Source organism: Galeopterus variegatus, unplaced genomic scaffold (assembly GCF_000696425.1).
Source record: "Galeopterus variegatus unplaced genomic scaffold, G_variegatus-3.0.2 Scaffold1938, whole genome shotgun sequence".
NCBI classification, from domain to species: domain Eukaryota; kingdom Metazoa; phylum Chordata; class Mammalia; order Dermoptera; family Cynocephalidae; genus Galeopterus; species Galeopterus variegatus.
The window spans coordinates 223,803-241,586 of record NW_007728049.1 but is presented as its reverse complement, the minus strand read 5'-3'; the positions used below and the strand labels follow the sequence as shown (position 1 = coordinate 241,586).

The 17,784-nt window shown below is 36.9% G+C and overlaps 1 protein-coding gene across 1 annotated transcript in view; it reads right to left on the bottom strand.

The window, feature by feature from the left end:
• Positions 1-17,784, bottom strand: part of LOC103596115 (autism susceptibility gene 2 protein-like) — a gene marked incomplete at both ends in the record, with an annotated part of 245,104 nt that overhangs the window by 12,762 nt on the left and 214,558 nt on the right. Inside the window, one exon of the mRNA XM_008579685.1 lies at positions 3,168-3,269. Coding sequence (XP_008577907.1) covers positions 3,168-3,269 — 102 coding nt within the window. The remainder of the gene's footprint in view (positions 1-3,167; positions 3,270-17,784) is intronic.

The following is a 17,784-nucleotide window of genomic DNA, read 5'->3' as shown; positions in this document are numbered from 1 at the left end:
ATAAATTTCTGGACACACACAAGCTCCCAAAACTGAGCCAAGAAGACGTAGAAAATCTGAACAGACCAATAACAATAAAGGAGATTGAAGCTGTTATCAGAAGGCTCCCAACAAAGAAAGGCCCAGGACCAGATGGACTCAAAGCAGAATTTTACCAAACATTCAAAGAGGAATTGATACCAGTAATTTACAAACTATTCCAAAAGATTAAAACAGAGGCAAATCTCCCAAACTCATTTTATGAAGCAAACATCACCCTGATACCAAAACCAGGTAAAGATACAACTAAAAAAGAAAACTACAGGCCGATATCCTTGATGAACATAGATGCAAAAATCCTCACGATCCCAGGGATGCAAGGTTGGTTCAGCATATGCAAATCAATAAATGTGATACACCATATTAATAAAATCAAACACAAGGACCATATGATCATCTCTATAGATGCTGAAAAAGCATTTGATAAAATTCAACATTCATTCATGACAAAGACACTCTATAATTTAGGTATAGATGGAAAGTATCTCAACATAATAAAAGCCATATATGATAAACCCACTGCCAATATCATCCTGAATGGGGAAAAGCTGATAGCTTTTCCTTTTAGAACAGGAACCAGACAAGGATGCCCACTCTCACCACTCCTTTTCAACATAGTGTTGGAAGTACTAGCCAGAGCAATCAGAGAAGAGAAGGAAATAAAGGGCAACCAGATTGGAAAAGATGAAGTCAAACTGTCCCTGTTTGCAGATGACATGATCCTTATATATTGAACAGCCTAAAGACTCTACAAAAAGACTCTTGGAGTTGATAAATGATTTCAGAAAAGTAGCAGGATATAAAATTAATACAAGAAAATGCAAAATGGTGCAGCCTCTATGGAAAATGGTATGGAGGTTCCGCAAACAATTGCAGATAGATCGACCATATGACCCAGCTATCCCGCTGCTGGAAATATACCCAGAGGAATGGAAATCATCAAGTCGAAGGGTATACCTATTCCCCAATGTTCACTGCAGCACTCTTTACAATAGCTAAGAGTTGGAACCAGCCCAAATGTCCATTTTAAGATGAGTAGATATGGAAAATGTGGTACATACACAATGGAATACTACTCTGCTATAAAAAGGAATGAAACACTGCCACTTGCAATGATATGGATAGATCTAGAGAGAATTATATTAAGTGAAACAAGTCAGGTGCAGGAAGAGAAATATCACATCTTCTCACTTATTTGTGGGAGCTAAAAATAAATAAATACACAAAAAAATGTGGGGGGGGGGAGAAGACATAACAATTACAATTCCTTGAAGTTGATACGACAAGCAAACAGAAAGGACATTGTTGGTTGGGAAGAGGGAGAGGGAGCTGGGAGGGAGTTTTCAGTAATTGGCCACAATAATCAACCACATTGTATATTGACAAAATAAAAAAATAAAATAAAATAAAATAAAAACAATATTAATTCTTATTCATGAATATGGAATGTTTTTTGCCAGTCTCTTTTGATCTAATAGAAAGTGAGTTCAGGGCAACAGCCAAAAGATCTCAATAACTGTAGCTTTCATTTCTCTACTATGTGAAGAAAATAGGACCCACCCTGAAAAAATTTCCAGGGTCAATGAAATCTCACATTAAAAACATAACAAAATCTCAGAAAACAGCTATTTAAGGATTAAGTATTATTGTTAACAACTTAAGTAAGAAAAGTTATGGTTTTATGTTTACATAGTTCCACCACAAAATTAGTGAAACACATAAACGCACAATGAACCATATTTTGATACATAGAAGTACTCATACAGCAAATGACTGAGTACTCTGTATTTATATAATTGATATTATACAACATTAGATGAAGATGAAGTAATTATCTATAACTAATATATTTAGAATACCATAAAAATAATTCTACTTTGCTTACTCCACTTAATTTTAATAAGAATTCAACGTACCATACATCAAATCTCACCCTAAATGTCACAAACTTTCCTGAGAGGTGCAGGAAGGTGGTTGTGTCTTCAGGTTGTCCAGCACGGCTGATGGAGAAATGGTTGTGGTGTTATTGTGGGGAATGGCTCAGTGCAATACAGTGGTCTGCAACCTTTTATGCTAGTGACCACCTCTTAGTAAAAGAAGTTTTGAGTTCACAATTCTAAAATATATGTGTTTAAAAATTATATACATCAACTACTATCTGCTTATTAAATTGAATACTAGTAAAGATTTTTTCGGACAAAAAATAAGTACTAATATTTTCTTCCTGTAACTCAATGGATCATCTAGCACACCTTAATGAAGACCATTGCTTTACAGTATTAAAGAAAAAAAAAAGACAAGAGGTGAAGGATTTGCTCATTATACATCCTACGCTGCTGCCGCTTCTTAACACTCAGAAACTCTGAACTGCAGTCTCTTTCCTTCATGGTACTCTCTCTGTCAATTTTACTTTGTTGCTAACAATAATAAAAATTTCCACTTGATCCGTTTCACAGAGAGTTTCCACAGGGGCAAAGATGGACCAAGAATGCTGTTATATTATGAAACATGAGAGAAGAAGGCTAGAGAGTCTTGAAGAGGGGCAGGTGGTCCTCAGGAGTAGCAAAAAGGAATCTGCCTTGTGGGTGAATAGAAGGCTTGAGAATGGTCAGGGCCAGGTCTAGAGGGCTGACAGACAGCTGAAGTGGTATGGCGTATTCTCACAAGGTTATCCTCGCAAATCTAACAAGAAATATAATTCCTGCTCTCACCAAGTGGCTAGTTAGTCATCCCTTCCAACAGGAATAAAATGCAAAAAATGGATTGTCACCAATTCCCTAGGTGAAGAAATTATAAAAATCCCATAGCTAAATGATGTCATCTGCTAGTTGTAGCACCTCCTGGTTACTTCTTTCATTTATAACACTGACAATAAAAATATTAATACTTCTCTTTGTAATCTGTTGTGTCTAAGGTAACAAATACTCCCTCCTATCTTATACTTTGTTAAAATACATATTAAGTCAAACGACATCTTAGAATGACACCATATGTGCAAAGCTCAAACATGCGTACACTCAAACATGTGAACTATAATGCCTTGGTACTCAAAGTGATCTGAAGTGAGGGGAGAGTTACACAATTGGCACCTGAATCCAGGGTGTGTGTCTGTTGGGTGTTAAACTTACATCACTGAGCCTTTCCCGAGAGCTGCTCCGCTGGAAGCCCTTGGATTCTCCACTGGCGCTTTCACTGTCACTGTCCCTGCAGCTGTTCTGCCCTGGCTTGAGCTAAAGGCAAAAGAAAAGAGCACAAAGGCAAAAGTCAGTGGTCTCCCCACACAACTGTGTCTTAGCTCCTGTTCTTTGAACCTTGTCAAGAGTGAACAATTTAAGGTCCGAATCTTTAGCATTCTTTTCAGTTTCATAATACCACCAGGCAAGCTGCCATAGAAAAAAAAGAAGGGAGAGCAGAATAAGCAAAACATCCACCATGAAATGCCAATGTGGGTGAGAGTGAGCAAGCCTTAAATAGACACCTTAAAAGCCTGACCAAGTTCACGACTGAAAAGTAGTCTTCCCTTAGATTTTTTTCTTCAGCTTCATTGTGATTTTTTCCTACTATTAAAAAGATCAAAAACATTGAATAAACTAAAGCCAGATTACACCAACTATGATTTCCCACCTTACTTCTCTCCTCTTCTCAAAAAAAAAGAAACAATAAAACAGCAAAATAAATAGGTTTTCCTCTCTTAGGAGAAAATGCTAAGATGCTATGTTGTTATCCTTCAACAACTGGGAAGACACAAATGATGTTTTTCGAGACAACATTCGGCAGATTTCCTGCCAAATATTAAAAAGTACCGATTAAGGCTATAGTTTAATAAGTTAACGGGCCGGCCCGGTGGCGCACTGGATAGTGCGCCGCTTGGGAAGCGCGGCGGCGCTCCCGCCCGAGGGTTCGGATCCCACATGCAGACCGGTTCCCGCTCACTGGCTGAGCAAGGTGCGGGAGCAACACCGAGGGTTGCAATCCCGTTGCCGGTCCCCGTCCGGTACGGGGGCAACACTGAGGGTTGCGATCCGTTGCCGGACATGGAAAAAAGACAAAAGACAAAAAAAAAAAAAATGAAGAAACACACAGAATTGAAAATCAGTCTACATGAGACTAAGTTACATATATATGGACCATTAGTCTATGATTCATTGTCAACCACATTTTCGGAGACACCTAGCAGTGTGATGCAGAAGACATAGCCCTTTTACAATATTCTCAATGTAGCAAGATAAAGATGGTGCAAGACAAGGAAATATAACAGAAGGAAATACATGCTAAATGAAAACCAGAAAGTAGCCAGTGACAGTCAGAGGATTTCTGAAGACTTGGATTTTAAAAGTGGATTGAGCTCCTATGTCTGAGAGGACAGGGGAAGACATTCGTGATGGGAGAAAGGCAGAAAGCAAAGGCAGGAAAAGCAACATGCTAGGAAATGATCAGAAGGACTCTCATCTGAAACAGAGCTCCTTTTCGTAGAAAATAGGAAGAAACATTAGAGAGGGTGCATAGATGAGAACATGTAAAGTCGCAAACTAAACACAAATTCCATTTTTCTAGGCAGGAGGAAGCTTCAAAGAGCAGAACAAGCACTAGGGTAGAGCAAACTTTTACCTACAGGGTTTCAAGTGACTCTGGAACCAAGATGGAAGACGGAACCAAGATGAATAGAGAGTGGGTCTGAATCAACATTCCTTGTACCTTTAAGGAACCTCCTCAAAGACTACAGCTCAGACCTCACTTTGGGTCATATGATTCATCGAGTCAGCTACCCCAAATCCCCAAAATAGAGCATTCTTTTTTGCTTTCAACCTTTGTACAAATCCACTTCTATCACTTTCTTCTAAAACCCCTTTCTCCAGGAAATCTTCTGTAATGGTGCCCAGAAAATTGATGCTAATTTTATTTTGTATCCTCCTGAGCCCATAAGTACTTAGTTCTCTCCAAAGTTAATGCTAAACCTGCTAATTCTAAGTTAATTCAGATGCAAGCTGTATGAGCCTTTTCTTATTACTACAGAATAAAAGATCAGAATATTGTCATTCTCTTCAAGTTTTCAATTTTATACTCATACTAAAAAAGGAACTTAACCTAAAATTACCTTCTCTCCATTTCCTGAACATTCCATGTCCATTCCTGCCCTGTACTTTTTCATACTAGATTCCCTCTGTCTGGAATGTTCACCCTCACCTTCTCTGTGCTTCTGAGGTCAAAATGTTTTTTGAAACTCAGATCTTATCTCCTCCAATGTGGTCTCTTTCTTTCTATATTTATTTTTTTAAATATGCCTTCAAAGTTTACCTAGCCATCATTCTTCATTACATGCCTTTGATAATTATGATACATTTTCAAGTTCAAAATCCCCTGTTGTTACATTATAGTTATACTGATAATAAAATCTGTGTGCAGTGTGGGCTCTGTAATTCATAAGCAGTATCAGAACTCTTACCCACTGGTTCTCTAAGGTAAGTAAGGACAGGTAGAACTACCTCCAATGTATGGATGAAGAAACAAAGAGAACAAATGATGTGCTGAGTATCAGGCAAGAGACCAAAACCCACATCTTACTGCCTGTCGCTCTCTTCATTTTAACTCTGAGTGCCAGTCTGGATTTTACATTTAACATGGAAGTAATGATTCTGCAGTATAGGAGCATTCTCCACATATTTTTATAATACATTTGTGGTACCCAACTACATTCACAAGGAAAAGGAATCGTACTAAAAAAGAGTTTGATCAGAAGATGTTTATAAAAATTAGTTTTTCAGCTTAGATGACAAATATACCCTGCTGGGAATTAAGGGTATAAGAGCAAAGCGTCAAGACTTTTCCCAGTATCCAACTGGCTTCACAAAACCTGGACACAGCACTTGGGCCCTTTTCATGCTTCTTCATGAAAGGAAAATTATTACTTTAACAAAGCCCAACAACAGACTTCACTGACGCCCTGACGTAAATTATCTTACTAAATGTTGATCTAGGCTAAGGGCAAAACCCAAGAAGGCCTGAGAAAAGGCAGCTTGCTAGCCTCCCCAGTAACCTGCCAGCAAAGGCACTTCAGAGAATTCTCTTCAGAGAGCCTTACATAAAATCCACCCTCACATTAGCCCTTTTCTTCTAAAGCCGTGCTCAAGTTTAAAGGAAACTTAGGATTTTAAACTGTCAGACAGCTCAATATTTCAAAGAAATGGACTGACTATAGTAAGTACTAAAGCTAAACCACAAGATTTCAGGCAAAGAACTGTTCATTCCTAATCCCATGAATATATTTTCAAACTGGCATTTTCAGCCACATCCAATGGATCATTTGGGGTAGTATGACCAACTCAGAAATTGTAAACCTCACCTGAAATTCCCAGCTACAACCGAGAGACATTGCAAAGGCTGGGTGGTGGCTTAAGCATTTAAAGACCTAAGAAAAATGGATCTGTTTGCATTGATTTGTCTGGGCATCTGTAACACGTATTATAAAAAAAGCTTTTTCTATAACTGATGCAATGAGATTTCTTACTGTCAGTCTTTAGATACTTCAGGACTTTGTTTATTTAAAAATTATTATAATTCACTCTCTAATTTGTAAAGTTTATTCCCATTAGAATATTATATTGTTTAGGCATCAGAATTAGAACAAAACAGACAAAATAAAAGGAAGTATCTGGCATGAGTGGTAGTAATAATATCAATAAGATGAGCATATTTTAGAAAATATAAGGAGCCGGTTTACTTTTCACTAGATTTCACTGTCAAGAATATTTCCTCCAAACTCTGAAACTGTGATCCTTTTACAGAGTTAACTGTTATTAATGGCTAATTAGGAAAATAATGATCCCTGGTTTTATCACTGCTAATGAAAATGTAACAAAGTCCCATCGCCCTGGACTGCATTAAGGTGGAGAAATTCAGTGCACATCTGCCAAGCATTTGTGACCTGGGCTATAACATTCTTTTCAGCTCGAGTATGGAAAGTTCCAAAAACATGCGTAAGCCCAGCAGGTGTTATTACCCTCAAACAAAATTTACAGAGGGATAAATATGTGGAGAAGATATACATGCCGGGAACTTAAGAAGAATGATGTGAATTAGGTACTGCAATGCAGAGGAGGTTCCAAAAAGTAATCTCCTTCCACAGTTTTGGTTCTTCAAAGCAGCATATATTCTATGAAGACTGCTGTGTTTTCCTGTAGGGATCTATATGTTTGAAAAATGTGTTGATAAGTCCGAAAGCTTCTCTTTTTTTCAGTGAAAAATTTTAATACACCCATATACATCACTGCCATCAAAGCAGCATATATTTAATCTTGTAAAACATATTATCTTTTTCAAAATAAAATTGTTCCCAAATAGGGAAAGTTTCATTGACTGAGTAGCACCTGTACTATTTTATTCCTTAAGCTTTAAAAGGTATTTCAGATAAGAGACACATGTACCAAACTAAATAACTTGATGAGAAAGCTGATACATCAAAATAAGCTAACACAAAATAACTACTACAAACAAAATTATACTGAATATAAAAAATATTCTCTAAGGAATAAAAACTATACTGTCCTTTAAAAAGTACAATAGCGGGCCGGCCCGGTGGCGCACTGGAGAGTGCACTGCTTGGGAGCGCGGTGGCGCTCCCACCGAGCGTTCGGATCCCATGTGGAGACCGGTTCCCGCTCACTGGCTGAGCGCGGTGCGGGCGCAACACCGAGGGTTGCGATCCCATTGCCGGTCCCCGGTACGGGCGCGACACCGAGGGTTGCAATCCTGTTACCGGTCAGTAAAAAAGACAAAGGGGAAAAATAAAATAAAATAAAAAGTACAATAGCAAGTTGTATATAAAAGCTAAAATTTAACCAATTCTGGAGACTTAGGATATGGCAAGGAATTGTGCAAAGTTTCTCGGGGAATCACAGAATCAGAGGTTACACCTTGTTATTGTCTTCAATAGTTAGAGAAAGAGTTTTAAATAAATATTTGATAATATTAAAGCTAACCATTAGTAACATTAAACATTAAAAATATTTGCCTTCCAAATCATCAAACACAATAGGACTCAAATCATAATCAAGAGAGAAATGGAGAGAATATAAAGAGAATGGCAAGAAAGCAAGTTTAAGACTATGTGCATCGATTTTGATGATAATAGAAATTAATTAAGCTCCCATTTTAAAAAAAAGTCACGAACATCTAGTTTTGTGTTAGGTAAAATAAATAGACAGATAGATAGTTATCCAATTATATGTTAGTTACAAAGAACTCCTAAACCAAAAAAAAAGGCAGGGGAAGACAAAAGTTAAAAATAAATGGCTAGATTAAGTCATAAAGGTACAACGTGCACCTTTTACAATACTTCTGTTACACAAAAGATTTAAGTTATGAAGGTTTACATAAAAATATTTTAAATAATGAAGGAAATCAACAGAAGGTGGAAGACTTCAGCATCCTACTAATCAGGAAACAAGAAAACAAAATAACAGAAAAGGACGTAGAGGTTAAAAAATACTCAGATCAACTTAATATATAGTATAGTTGGTAACTTACAGAGGCACACCTTCTAGAGTAACTATGGAACATTACCAACCAGCTGAAAATGTACAAGGTCACAAAGAAAGTCAGGATAAACTTCAGAAGAGAGCAATACCCATGGTCCTTTGCAGGAGTCGAGGGCAGCCCCATCCGTCTGGAAGCGGGCAAGAGAGCAATGCCTGGGGTCCTAGGCAGGAGCCAAGGGCAGTAGCCCCCTCCACCCAGAAGCAGTCAAGAGAGCAATGCCCAGGGTCCTAGGTAGGAGTTGAGGGCAGCATCTCCTCCACCCAGAAGCAGGCAAGAGAAAACACCACTTCTGCACAGGTGGGCCACCACAGCCACTACCACAGCCAAGGCTGCTCCAAAAGCAGCTCAATGCCACAGGAGTAGCCACAGTCACAGCCACCAAGCAGGTGGCAAACCAGACACTTGCCAGTATAGACATAAAGAGAGTCACCAGCAGAGACTGAAAAAGAAGAGGGCATCTCTCTCCTCAAAATCCACTCCAGAGTAACAGAAGAAGCAACTGCTCTACCAGATGACCAGACATCAATGTAGAGATACTAGAAATATGAAAACCCAAGACAATATGACACCCCCAAAAAAATACAGTAATTTTCAATACCAGACCCTTTAGAGCTGGAAACCCTTGAAATGACTGAAAAGGAATTCCAAGCAACAATCTGAAGGAAACTCACTGAGGTACAAGAAGACTCAATTAGACAACACAATGAAACAAGAAAAAAAAATCCAGGATGTGAAGGAGGAAATTTTCAAAGCGATTAATACCTTAAAAAAGAATTAAGCAGAACTCGTAGAACTGAAAGAATCACTCAATGAAAAAAAACACCGAGAACTTAAGCAGCAGTCAAGAACAAGCAGAACAAAGAATTTATGATCTTAAAGATAGTCTTTTCAAAATAACACAAGTGGACAAAAAAAAAAAAAGGAAAAAAAGAATTTTTAAAAAATGGAGAAAATCTAAGAGAGCTAGCAGACAACCTTAAGGGCACAAACATTCAAATCATAGGTGTTCAGAAGGGGAGGAGAAAGAAAAAGGCATTGAAAACATACTCAACAAAATAACAGAAAACTACCCAGGTATAGAGAGAGACACAGCCCTTCAGATCCAAGAGGCTCAAAGATCCCCAAATTGATTCAACCCAAAAAGATCCTCTCCAAGACACATTATAGTCAAACTGGCCAAGTTCAAAGACAAAGAGAGAATCTTAAAAGAAGCAAGAGAAAAGCATCAAGTCACTCATAAGGGAGTCCCTATTGAACTAACAGCAGACTTTTCAAAAGAAACTCTACAAGCCAGAAGCAAATGGGATGATATATTCAAAATACTAAAAGGAAAAAAACCCCGCCAGGCAAGAATACTATACCCAGCAAGGCTATCCTTCAGAAACAAGGGGAAAATAGTGTATTTTTGAGACAGACAAAAACTGCAGGAGTTCACCACCACACAACGAGGCCTACAAGAAATCCTCAAGGAAGCCCTACATCTGGATTCCAAAAAACAATAATCACTGCCATGAATACACAAGAAAGAACAAAAACCACTGGTAAAACAAAAATGCAAAAGAGAAAGAGGAAGAAACTATATCATACCACCACAAAAAACCATAATGACAATGTAATGATGCCCCTGCTTTATTTCAGATTTTAGTAATTTTGGTCTTCTCTCATTTTTTCTTGGTCAGTCTAGATAAAAGTTTGCAAATTTTGTTGATCTTTATAAAGAATCAAATTTCGTTTGTGTTGATTTTTCTCTATTGTTTTTTATTCCCTATTTCATATATTTCTGTTGTAATATTTGGAATTTCTTACTTACACTTGCTTTTGGTTTAGTTTGCTCTCCTTTTTCTATTTTGTTAAGGTATAAGTGTACGTTACCGATTTGAGAGTTTTCTTAATTTTAATATAGGTGTTTACAAGTATAAAGCATCCTATAAATTTTGATATGCTGCACTATGATTTTTATCTCAATGTACTGTCTAGTTTCCCTGTGATTTTTCTTTTCACCCATTGTTTATTTAGGAGAATACTGCTTAATTTCCACACACTTGTAAATTTTCTAAATTTCTTTCTGTTATTGTGGTCAGAAAACATATTTTCTATGATCTTAGTCTGTTTAAATGAATTAAGACTTCTTTTGTGGACACAAATTAAAAAATAAATTTAAAAAAATAGAAAAGAGGAAAAAAAGAATAAATTTCAAAATGTAAAAATTATACAAGCAGCCCTCTCTATTATGAAAATTAATGACTGCACTTTAAACTAAATATTCCTCCCATCACCTACAGATTCTCTTAAATCTTCTTTAAAAGAGATTTTAAAAAATTCTTTCCACAATTATAATTGGGTTAAAGAGAAAGCCATACATACAGACACTTTAAAAATTAAGAAAATAAAAATATAAATAGAAAATTAGAGAAAGAAAATTCTGAAAATGAAAAGAACATAAGGAATAGGAAATTAAAATATTGTAAAGTTAATAAACTAGGAGTAATACACAAAGATGAAAGAGACATAGCTCTCATAAATCTTAAGTATAAAAGGAGATGACAAGCGAAACAAAAAATATAAATAAAAACCTAATAGACAAATTTCTAAATTATAGTAGTGAACATTAATCTACACTGGTACTTTCAAAACCATAATCAAATACTTTAACTATTTAAACAACTGGCTCCAGAGACGAAAAAATATGGAATATAGAAAGCTAATCAAAGTCTGATAATAGGGAAACTCAAAAAGATACCTATGGAATGAACTTTCTAATAAAAAGAGCTGAAAAATGTGAAACACAACAAATTGAACCTAATAATATATCAAAGGATAACCCACCAAGTTCTAATAGAATTTTTTAAAGAGAATATAAGATTCTACCAATCTGCAAATAAGCAGATGGGGAATTTTTGAGGTGGTAGCAATGTTCTAAAAGTTAAGTATGGTGATGGCTATACAACTTTATAAATGTACTAAAACTCATTAATTTGTACCTATTACAATGAGTGAATTTTATATAGTGTATTTCAACAAAGCAGTTTATTTTCTAAAAAAAGATTCCATCGGTTTAATCTTTTATTCCGAGAGTCAGGTCCCTATTAAGGGTTCACTTGATTAGGTCAGGTTTATAGAAGAACTCCCTTTCTATACAAGAAAATCTAATCATGAGAGTAAAGTGGGGCAATTATCTTGAAGGCCATCTTGGAATTCTGCCTGCTACAGCATATTTAAGATGACAAGAAAAGGAGAAATTATCCCTAAATCTATGTGTCATAAAATCACTCCAATAAAATTAGAAAAGTTTCATTAATACAAAATAAGAAACCGGATTCTTGGACATGCTTGGAGATTGGAAAGTTATCTGTATTAGTGATATTCCCAAATAAACATTTAAGGTATTACTGCACAGACAATGACTTGAAGACTGTACTATTAGTTTAGAAAACGATAAAATATTGAAGTGTTTCCACTTGCCAAACACATATATTATTCAACATTTAAAGGAATTCAGTGGACTTCACAGCAGTAGAGAAAACTTTAATAAAATAAAGGAAATTAAGCCAAAATCAATCTAACTACATAGTTTCAAACATAAACAAGAAACAATTAATATAATCAAGAGCAATCTGACCAACTCTGACATCCTTACAACAGACAGGCTCAATCTAAACAGCAGAACTTAACAATGTCCTACCACTTATCAAAAGAATCATTACTGTCTATGATTTGGTCAAGAGGCTATTATGATACTATTTCTTCACAACTTAATAATGTGAAGGCAAAAGAATAAAAGTATAAAAAACAGTATTTGATATATAACTCACATCTCTCTCTACATCTTGGGTACTATTACTAGGTTGACTTATTTTGACAAGGCATGACAACATACCTAACTTTTCATTTTCAACCAAAGAGGAAGCCTGTACTATAGAGTAAAAAAAGATGTACAAGAATGGGATTAAAAAGAAAAGACAGAATGAACAGAAAGTATTCAGCTTTCCTCGGGTATAACTGTGGACTAAAAGATAAATCTCTTTTGAAATAGGCTCAGAAATTCACACACCATACATATATGTGATGTAAAAATAATTTTATGAAGAAACGTTTGACTACTTTAGTATAGTTTCTGGTATTCTGAAAATGAGATTTTGATTATTAAAAAATTTTTCAAACAATATTATCTGGTTTTCAAAGATAAGTATACAAAGATAACAAAAACACAAACCTATTTTTTCTGTTTTTCTATAAGAAAACATATTTCAAAGAACTTTTTAAATGGCTTGGCTTTCTTTAAAATAATCATCACCCTCAAACTTTAAATGTATTTTGCTTCATTTTTCCCATTCTACTATGAAAAGATGGCCAACTGTAGGTCCAAGGAAGGAAATATTTAAGATGAGACTGGAACATATTGTCATCCTGGAAAGACCATGCCAAAGGGGCTTGGGAGCCAAACTGAAGGGGCTCTCAATGTCCAAAGATGGGGTGATCTGAATATCAATAGCATAATAACAAAATGGATTGCAATACATCAAACATATTTAAATCCACAAGTATGCAGTAATACTATAAGTAAGAAAAAAAAAAAAAAACCAGAAAAAAATACAAGAACAAATACATGTTCTCATTTGGAGGACCTTCTGAAAATGAAAAAATACACAAAGAATCAAGCATCAATGCCTACAATCTAACATCACAGAAAGAGAAAACCAGATTATACTTGTCTCCTAATGTAAAAACATAACATTGCCAATAAAGTATCATGCACCCACAATGTGATCAAACTGTAGAATATACTATGAGCTTACAGGAAATATACGAGATGGCACATGTGAAACCACACACCATGGGATACAATCAGCAAAATCTAGAAATCACCTGATTCCCTGGATGAGTAAATTGCAAGGTAAATATAAAAGAGAAGGAATAAGATAATAAGACATTTAAGACACCTAAACCAAGAGCCCATGTATAGACCTTGTTTTAAAACCTAATTTCAGCAAAATGTAAAAAGTTATGAAACAAACTCAGAAATATGTACACTGATTAAGTACTAATGATACTAATAAATTAATGTTTATATTTTAATTGAGAAATTACGAGCATCTAGAATTTGTTATGATATAAAATATTTTGGTTGCAAGCTATCAAAATTTTAAAAATATGAACGTGGACAGCAAACCTCTTTCTAACATAGCACTGTTTTGATCCCAGTTCATTTCAAATCCAGTCAAAAATTAAAATCTCATCATGATTAAGTCCCCTCTTCTGTCCATAGCTATCTTAGTAACCTGTACGTCACTAAACTTACCATTAATTAGTGGCCATTCCCTGAAAGGCTACATTACTTCTGCGAGGTCAGAATTGAACTGGTGTAGCAAGCACTAGAGCCAAATTTTTTGAAAAGCAACAGACATTTCAGAGATGGTACGAGTACCACAAATGCATGTTCTAGAATATTTGAGGTCCCTGTTATGGACTTAATTGTGTCTACCCAAAATGTGTACGTTGAGGCCCTAACCACCATTACTTCAGAACGTGACTGTATTAGGACATAGGGCCTTTAAAGATATAATTAAGTTAAAAGGGCATTAGGGTAGACCATAATCCAGTCTGACTGCTGTCCTTATAAGAAGAAGAAATTAAGGAACTGAGAGACACCAGATGCATGCCACAAAGAAAAGGCCATGTGAGGACACAGCAAGAAGGCAGCCAGCCACCTACAAACCCAGCAGACAGGCCCCAGGAGAAAACAAACTGGCCAACACCTTGATCATGGACTTCTAGCCTCCAGACTGTGAGAAGATAAATTTCTGTTTTTTAAGCCACACACTCTGTGGTATTTTGTTATGGTAGCCCTAGCAAACTAATACAATCCCTTTTTTTAGAGTACAAATAGCCTGGCTGTTATTTTTCCCACCTTAGAAGATAATGAAACAAGACAAAAGAAAGAAACCCAGCCACCTTACCATTTCTTTCATTCCCTTTACAAGAAATGCTGGAAAACATTTTATTGAGTGTCAACAATTTTTCTTCTCCCATTTTCTTTTTAACCCAGTCCAGTGAGGCTTTTGGCCCCACATGTTACATAACTGCTGCTGGCAAGCTCCACAACAGGCCATCAAAAGCATTTGCAGAGCTTTGGGCAAGAGACCCAAACACTCCCTATTTAAATTGTTAAAGTGTAAATCAAGCTAATAAAGTGTTAAATAAAATACGTCCTATCCTCCTATATCGCTCAAGTGAATATTCATAATGACACTGAAGGCCAGGCTTTAGCTTATGAATTCTGTATTGCTTGATGTTTTTGATGGAATATGGCACTGTACAACAACTGGCCCTTGGCCGAGTGCCCTTTTCTTCTCCTGTAGTTCTGTCTCCAGTAGCCTCACCTGCACACACATGACACCCCAGCCCAACATCCAGGTTCCACCCATATCAGCCACCTTATCCACCCCCCACCAGCAGGCCCCCACTTGGGTCTAGGCATATGCGTAGCTATGGTGCCTCTGCTCTCAAGCAGGAAGGCCTAGAGAACAGGCCTTGGAAGCTGAGTTGAGGATATTTGGACAGGAAACTCCAGAGTCCCAGATGACCAGTGACATGGTGTAGAAAGGGAACTGAAGACTCTAAGTGGGCACGTGTTTGGCCCTTTGAACTCCTCCCTCTCTGGGAAGGGACATGGCTTAAAGAGAGCCAGAGCAGTACCTGGGGTAAAGGTCCCTCTTGCCTGTCTTTAAAGGCAGTACCAATCATTAAATGACCTTCACAATGTTAACCCTACTTGTCATTCTCAGTTCCCATCTTAGTGATGTAACAGTAGCACCTGACACAATCACTCCCTCTTCCTTGAAGCACTTTGCTTCACTCCTGCTTTTCCTCCTACCTCTCTGGCCATTCCGTATCAGTCTTTTCCTGGGTCCTCCACATATTTCCAACTCTTAGAGTTGAAATGCCTTTGGTTGCAGGGCTTAGCCCTCATGGGATGTCTACTTTTCTCTGTCTGTACTCACTACCCTTCGTAATCTCATCCAGTCCCGTGGTTTTAAATACTTATGTGCTGATGATGCCTCAGTTATATCTTCAGCACCAATCTCTTCCTAGAATTCCAGTCTTGTAAACACAGCTGCACTCTCCAATTCCACTTAGACATCTAACAGGCATCCCAAACTTTCAGTGACTAAAACTAAGTTCTCAATGTTTCTAATCCCTATTAATGGTAACTTCTTCATTCCAATTGCTTAGGCCAAAATCTTCATGGCCTTGATAGCTACCAGTTGGCTCAAAGCCAACTGGGTAAATCTCTCTGCTGCGCCCTTGCCCTCTATTTCAGTGCACCTTTCGCAGCAGCCAGGCTTATAAAAATGTAAGCCAATTCCCATCCTATTCTTCTCAAAATCATACAGTAACTCCCCATTGCCCAACCTCAGTGTGAAGACCAGGGTCATTACAGTGGCCTACAAGGCAGCCTCCTCCTCTTCCTGGTTCCTCATTAATTCTCTGATCTCATTTTCTATTACTCTCTGCCTTGCTCACTCTGTAACAGTTTTACTAGCCTCCTCACTGTTCCTCAAATAAACCAGGTATGCTCCCACCTCAGGGCCTTCTCTGTCTGAAATGTTCAACCCCAAGAAATCCATATGGTTAACTACCTACCTCCCTTCTTTATATACATGTTACTTTCTCAGTGATGACTTCCCTGAGCAACCTATTTAGAATTACAACCCTGCCTCCACTTCATACCTTCTAATGCAGTATATATTTTACTTATTTTGTTTGTTCTTTGTCTCCCCCAAATTCCCCTCATTACATTGCAACTAGATTATAATGTGCATGAGAACCAGGATTTTTATCTGTTTTGTTCAGAGCCTAGAAATTATTCAATAAATATCTGTTCAATTAATCAATTAGAATTATTTTTTAAAGTATGCTACATGTAAGACAGTCTTTAAAATATCCCACACAATGGCCCTTGGAGTTACTACCAAAGAATGTGACTAGGTAATAAAAAGCTAGTCTTCTGAGACTGAGCAATAAGGAGAGCTCAAAAGCTGAATGGTAACATGAAAAGTGACATGTATACTGGTGAACTTGTGGGTTTTGTGATCATACAAACAGCCTTTAGAACTCTTATTCTTCAAAATGTGCTATTACTGATTTTGTACTTGAAACAGTGATCATATGTAATTTAAGATAGGCATGTAAGATTATAAAGAAAAAGTGGCATATAATTATAATTAGTTTAAGAAATCTTCACCCTGGCATTTGAGAATTTTCAAAGTACCTCTTCAACAAAAGGTCAAAAATCACTACCAAGAAAAGTTAATAACTCTCTTACTATTATACCTATTTACTAATGAGATTGCCTCTTTTTTTTTTTATTTTGTCAATATACAATGTGGTTGATTATTGTAGCCAAAAACCAAAACCTCCCTCCCTCGTCTCTCTGCCCCCTCCCTCCCAAAAATGTCCTTTCGGTATGCTTGTCGTATCAACTTCAAGGAACTGTAATTGTTATGTCTTCTTCTCCCCCCCCCCCCCCGGTTTTTTGTGGATTTATTTATTTTTAGCTCTCACAAATAAGTGAGAATATGTGATATTTCTCTTTCTGCACCTGACTTGTTTCACTTAATATAATTCTCTCTAGATCCATCCATATCAATGCAAATGGCAGTGTTTCATTCTTTTTTATAGCATAGTAGTATTCCATTGTGTATGTACCACATTTTCCATGTCCACTCATCTGAAGATGGACATTTGGGCTGGTTCCAACTCTTAGCTATTGTAAAGAGTGCTGCAATGAACATTAGGAAACAGGTATACCTTCAACTTGATGATTTCCATTCCTCTGGGTATATTCCCAGGAGTGGGATAGCTGGGTCATATGATCGATCTACCTGCAATTGTTTGCGGAACCTCCATACCATTTTCCATAGAGGCTGCACCATTTTGCAGTCCCACCAGCAATGTATGAGAATTCCCTTTTCTCCGCAACCTTGCCAGCATTTATTGTTCACAGTCTTTTGGATGTTAGCCATCCTAACTAGGGTGAGATGGTATCTCAGTGTGGTTTTGATTTGCATTTCCCGAATGCTGAGTGATGTTGAGCATTTTTTCATATGTCTGTTGGCCATTTGCATATCTTCTTTAGAGAAATGCCTATTTAGCTCTTTTGCCCATTTTTTAATTGGGTTGCTTGTTTTTTTTTCTTGTAAAGTTGTT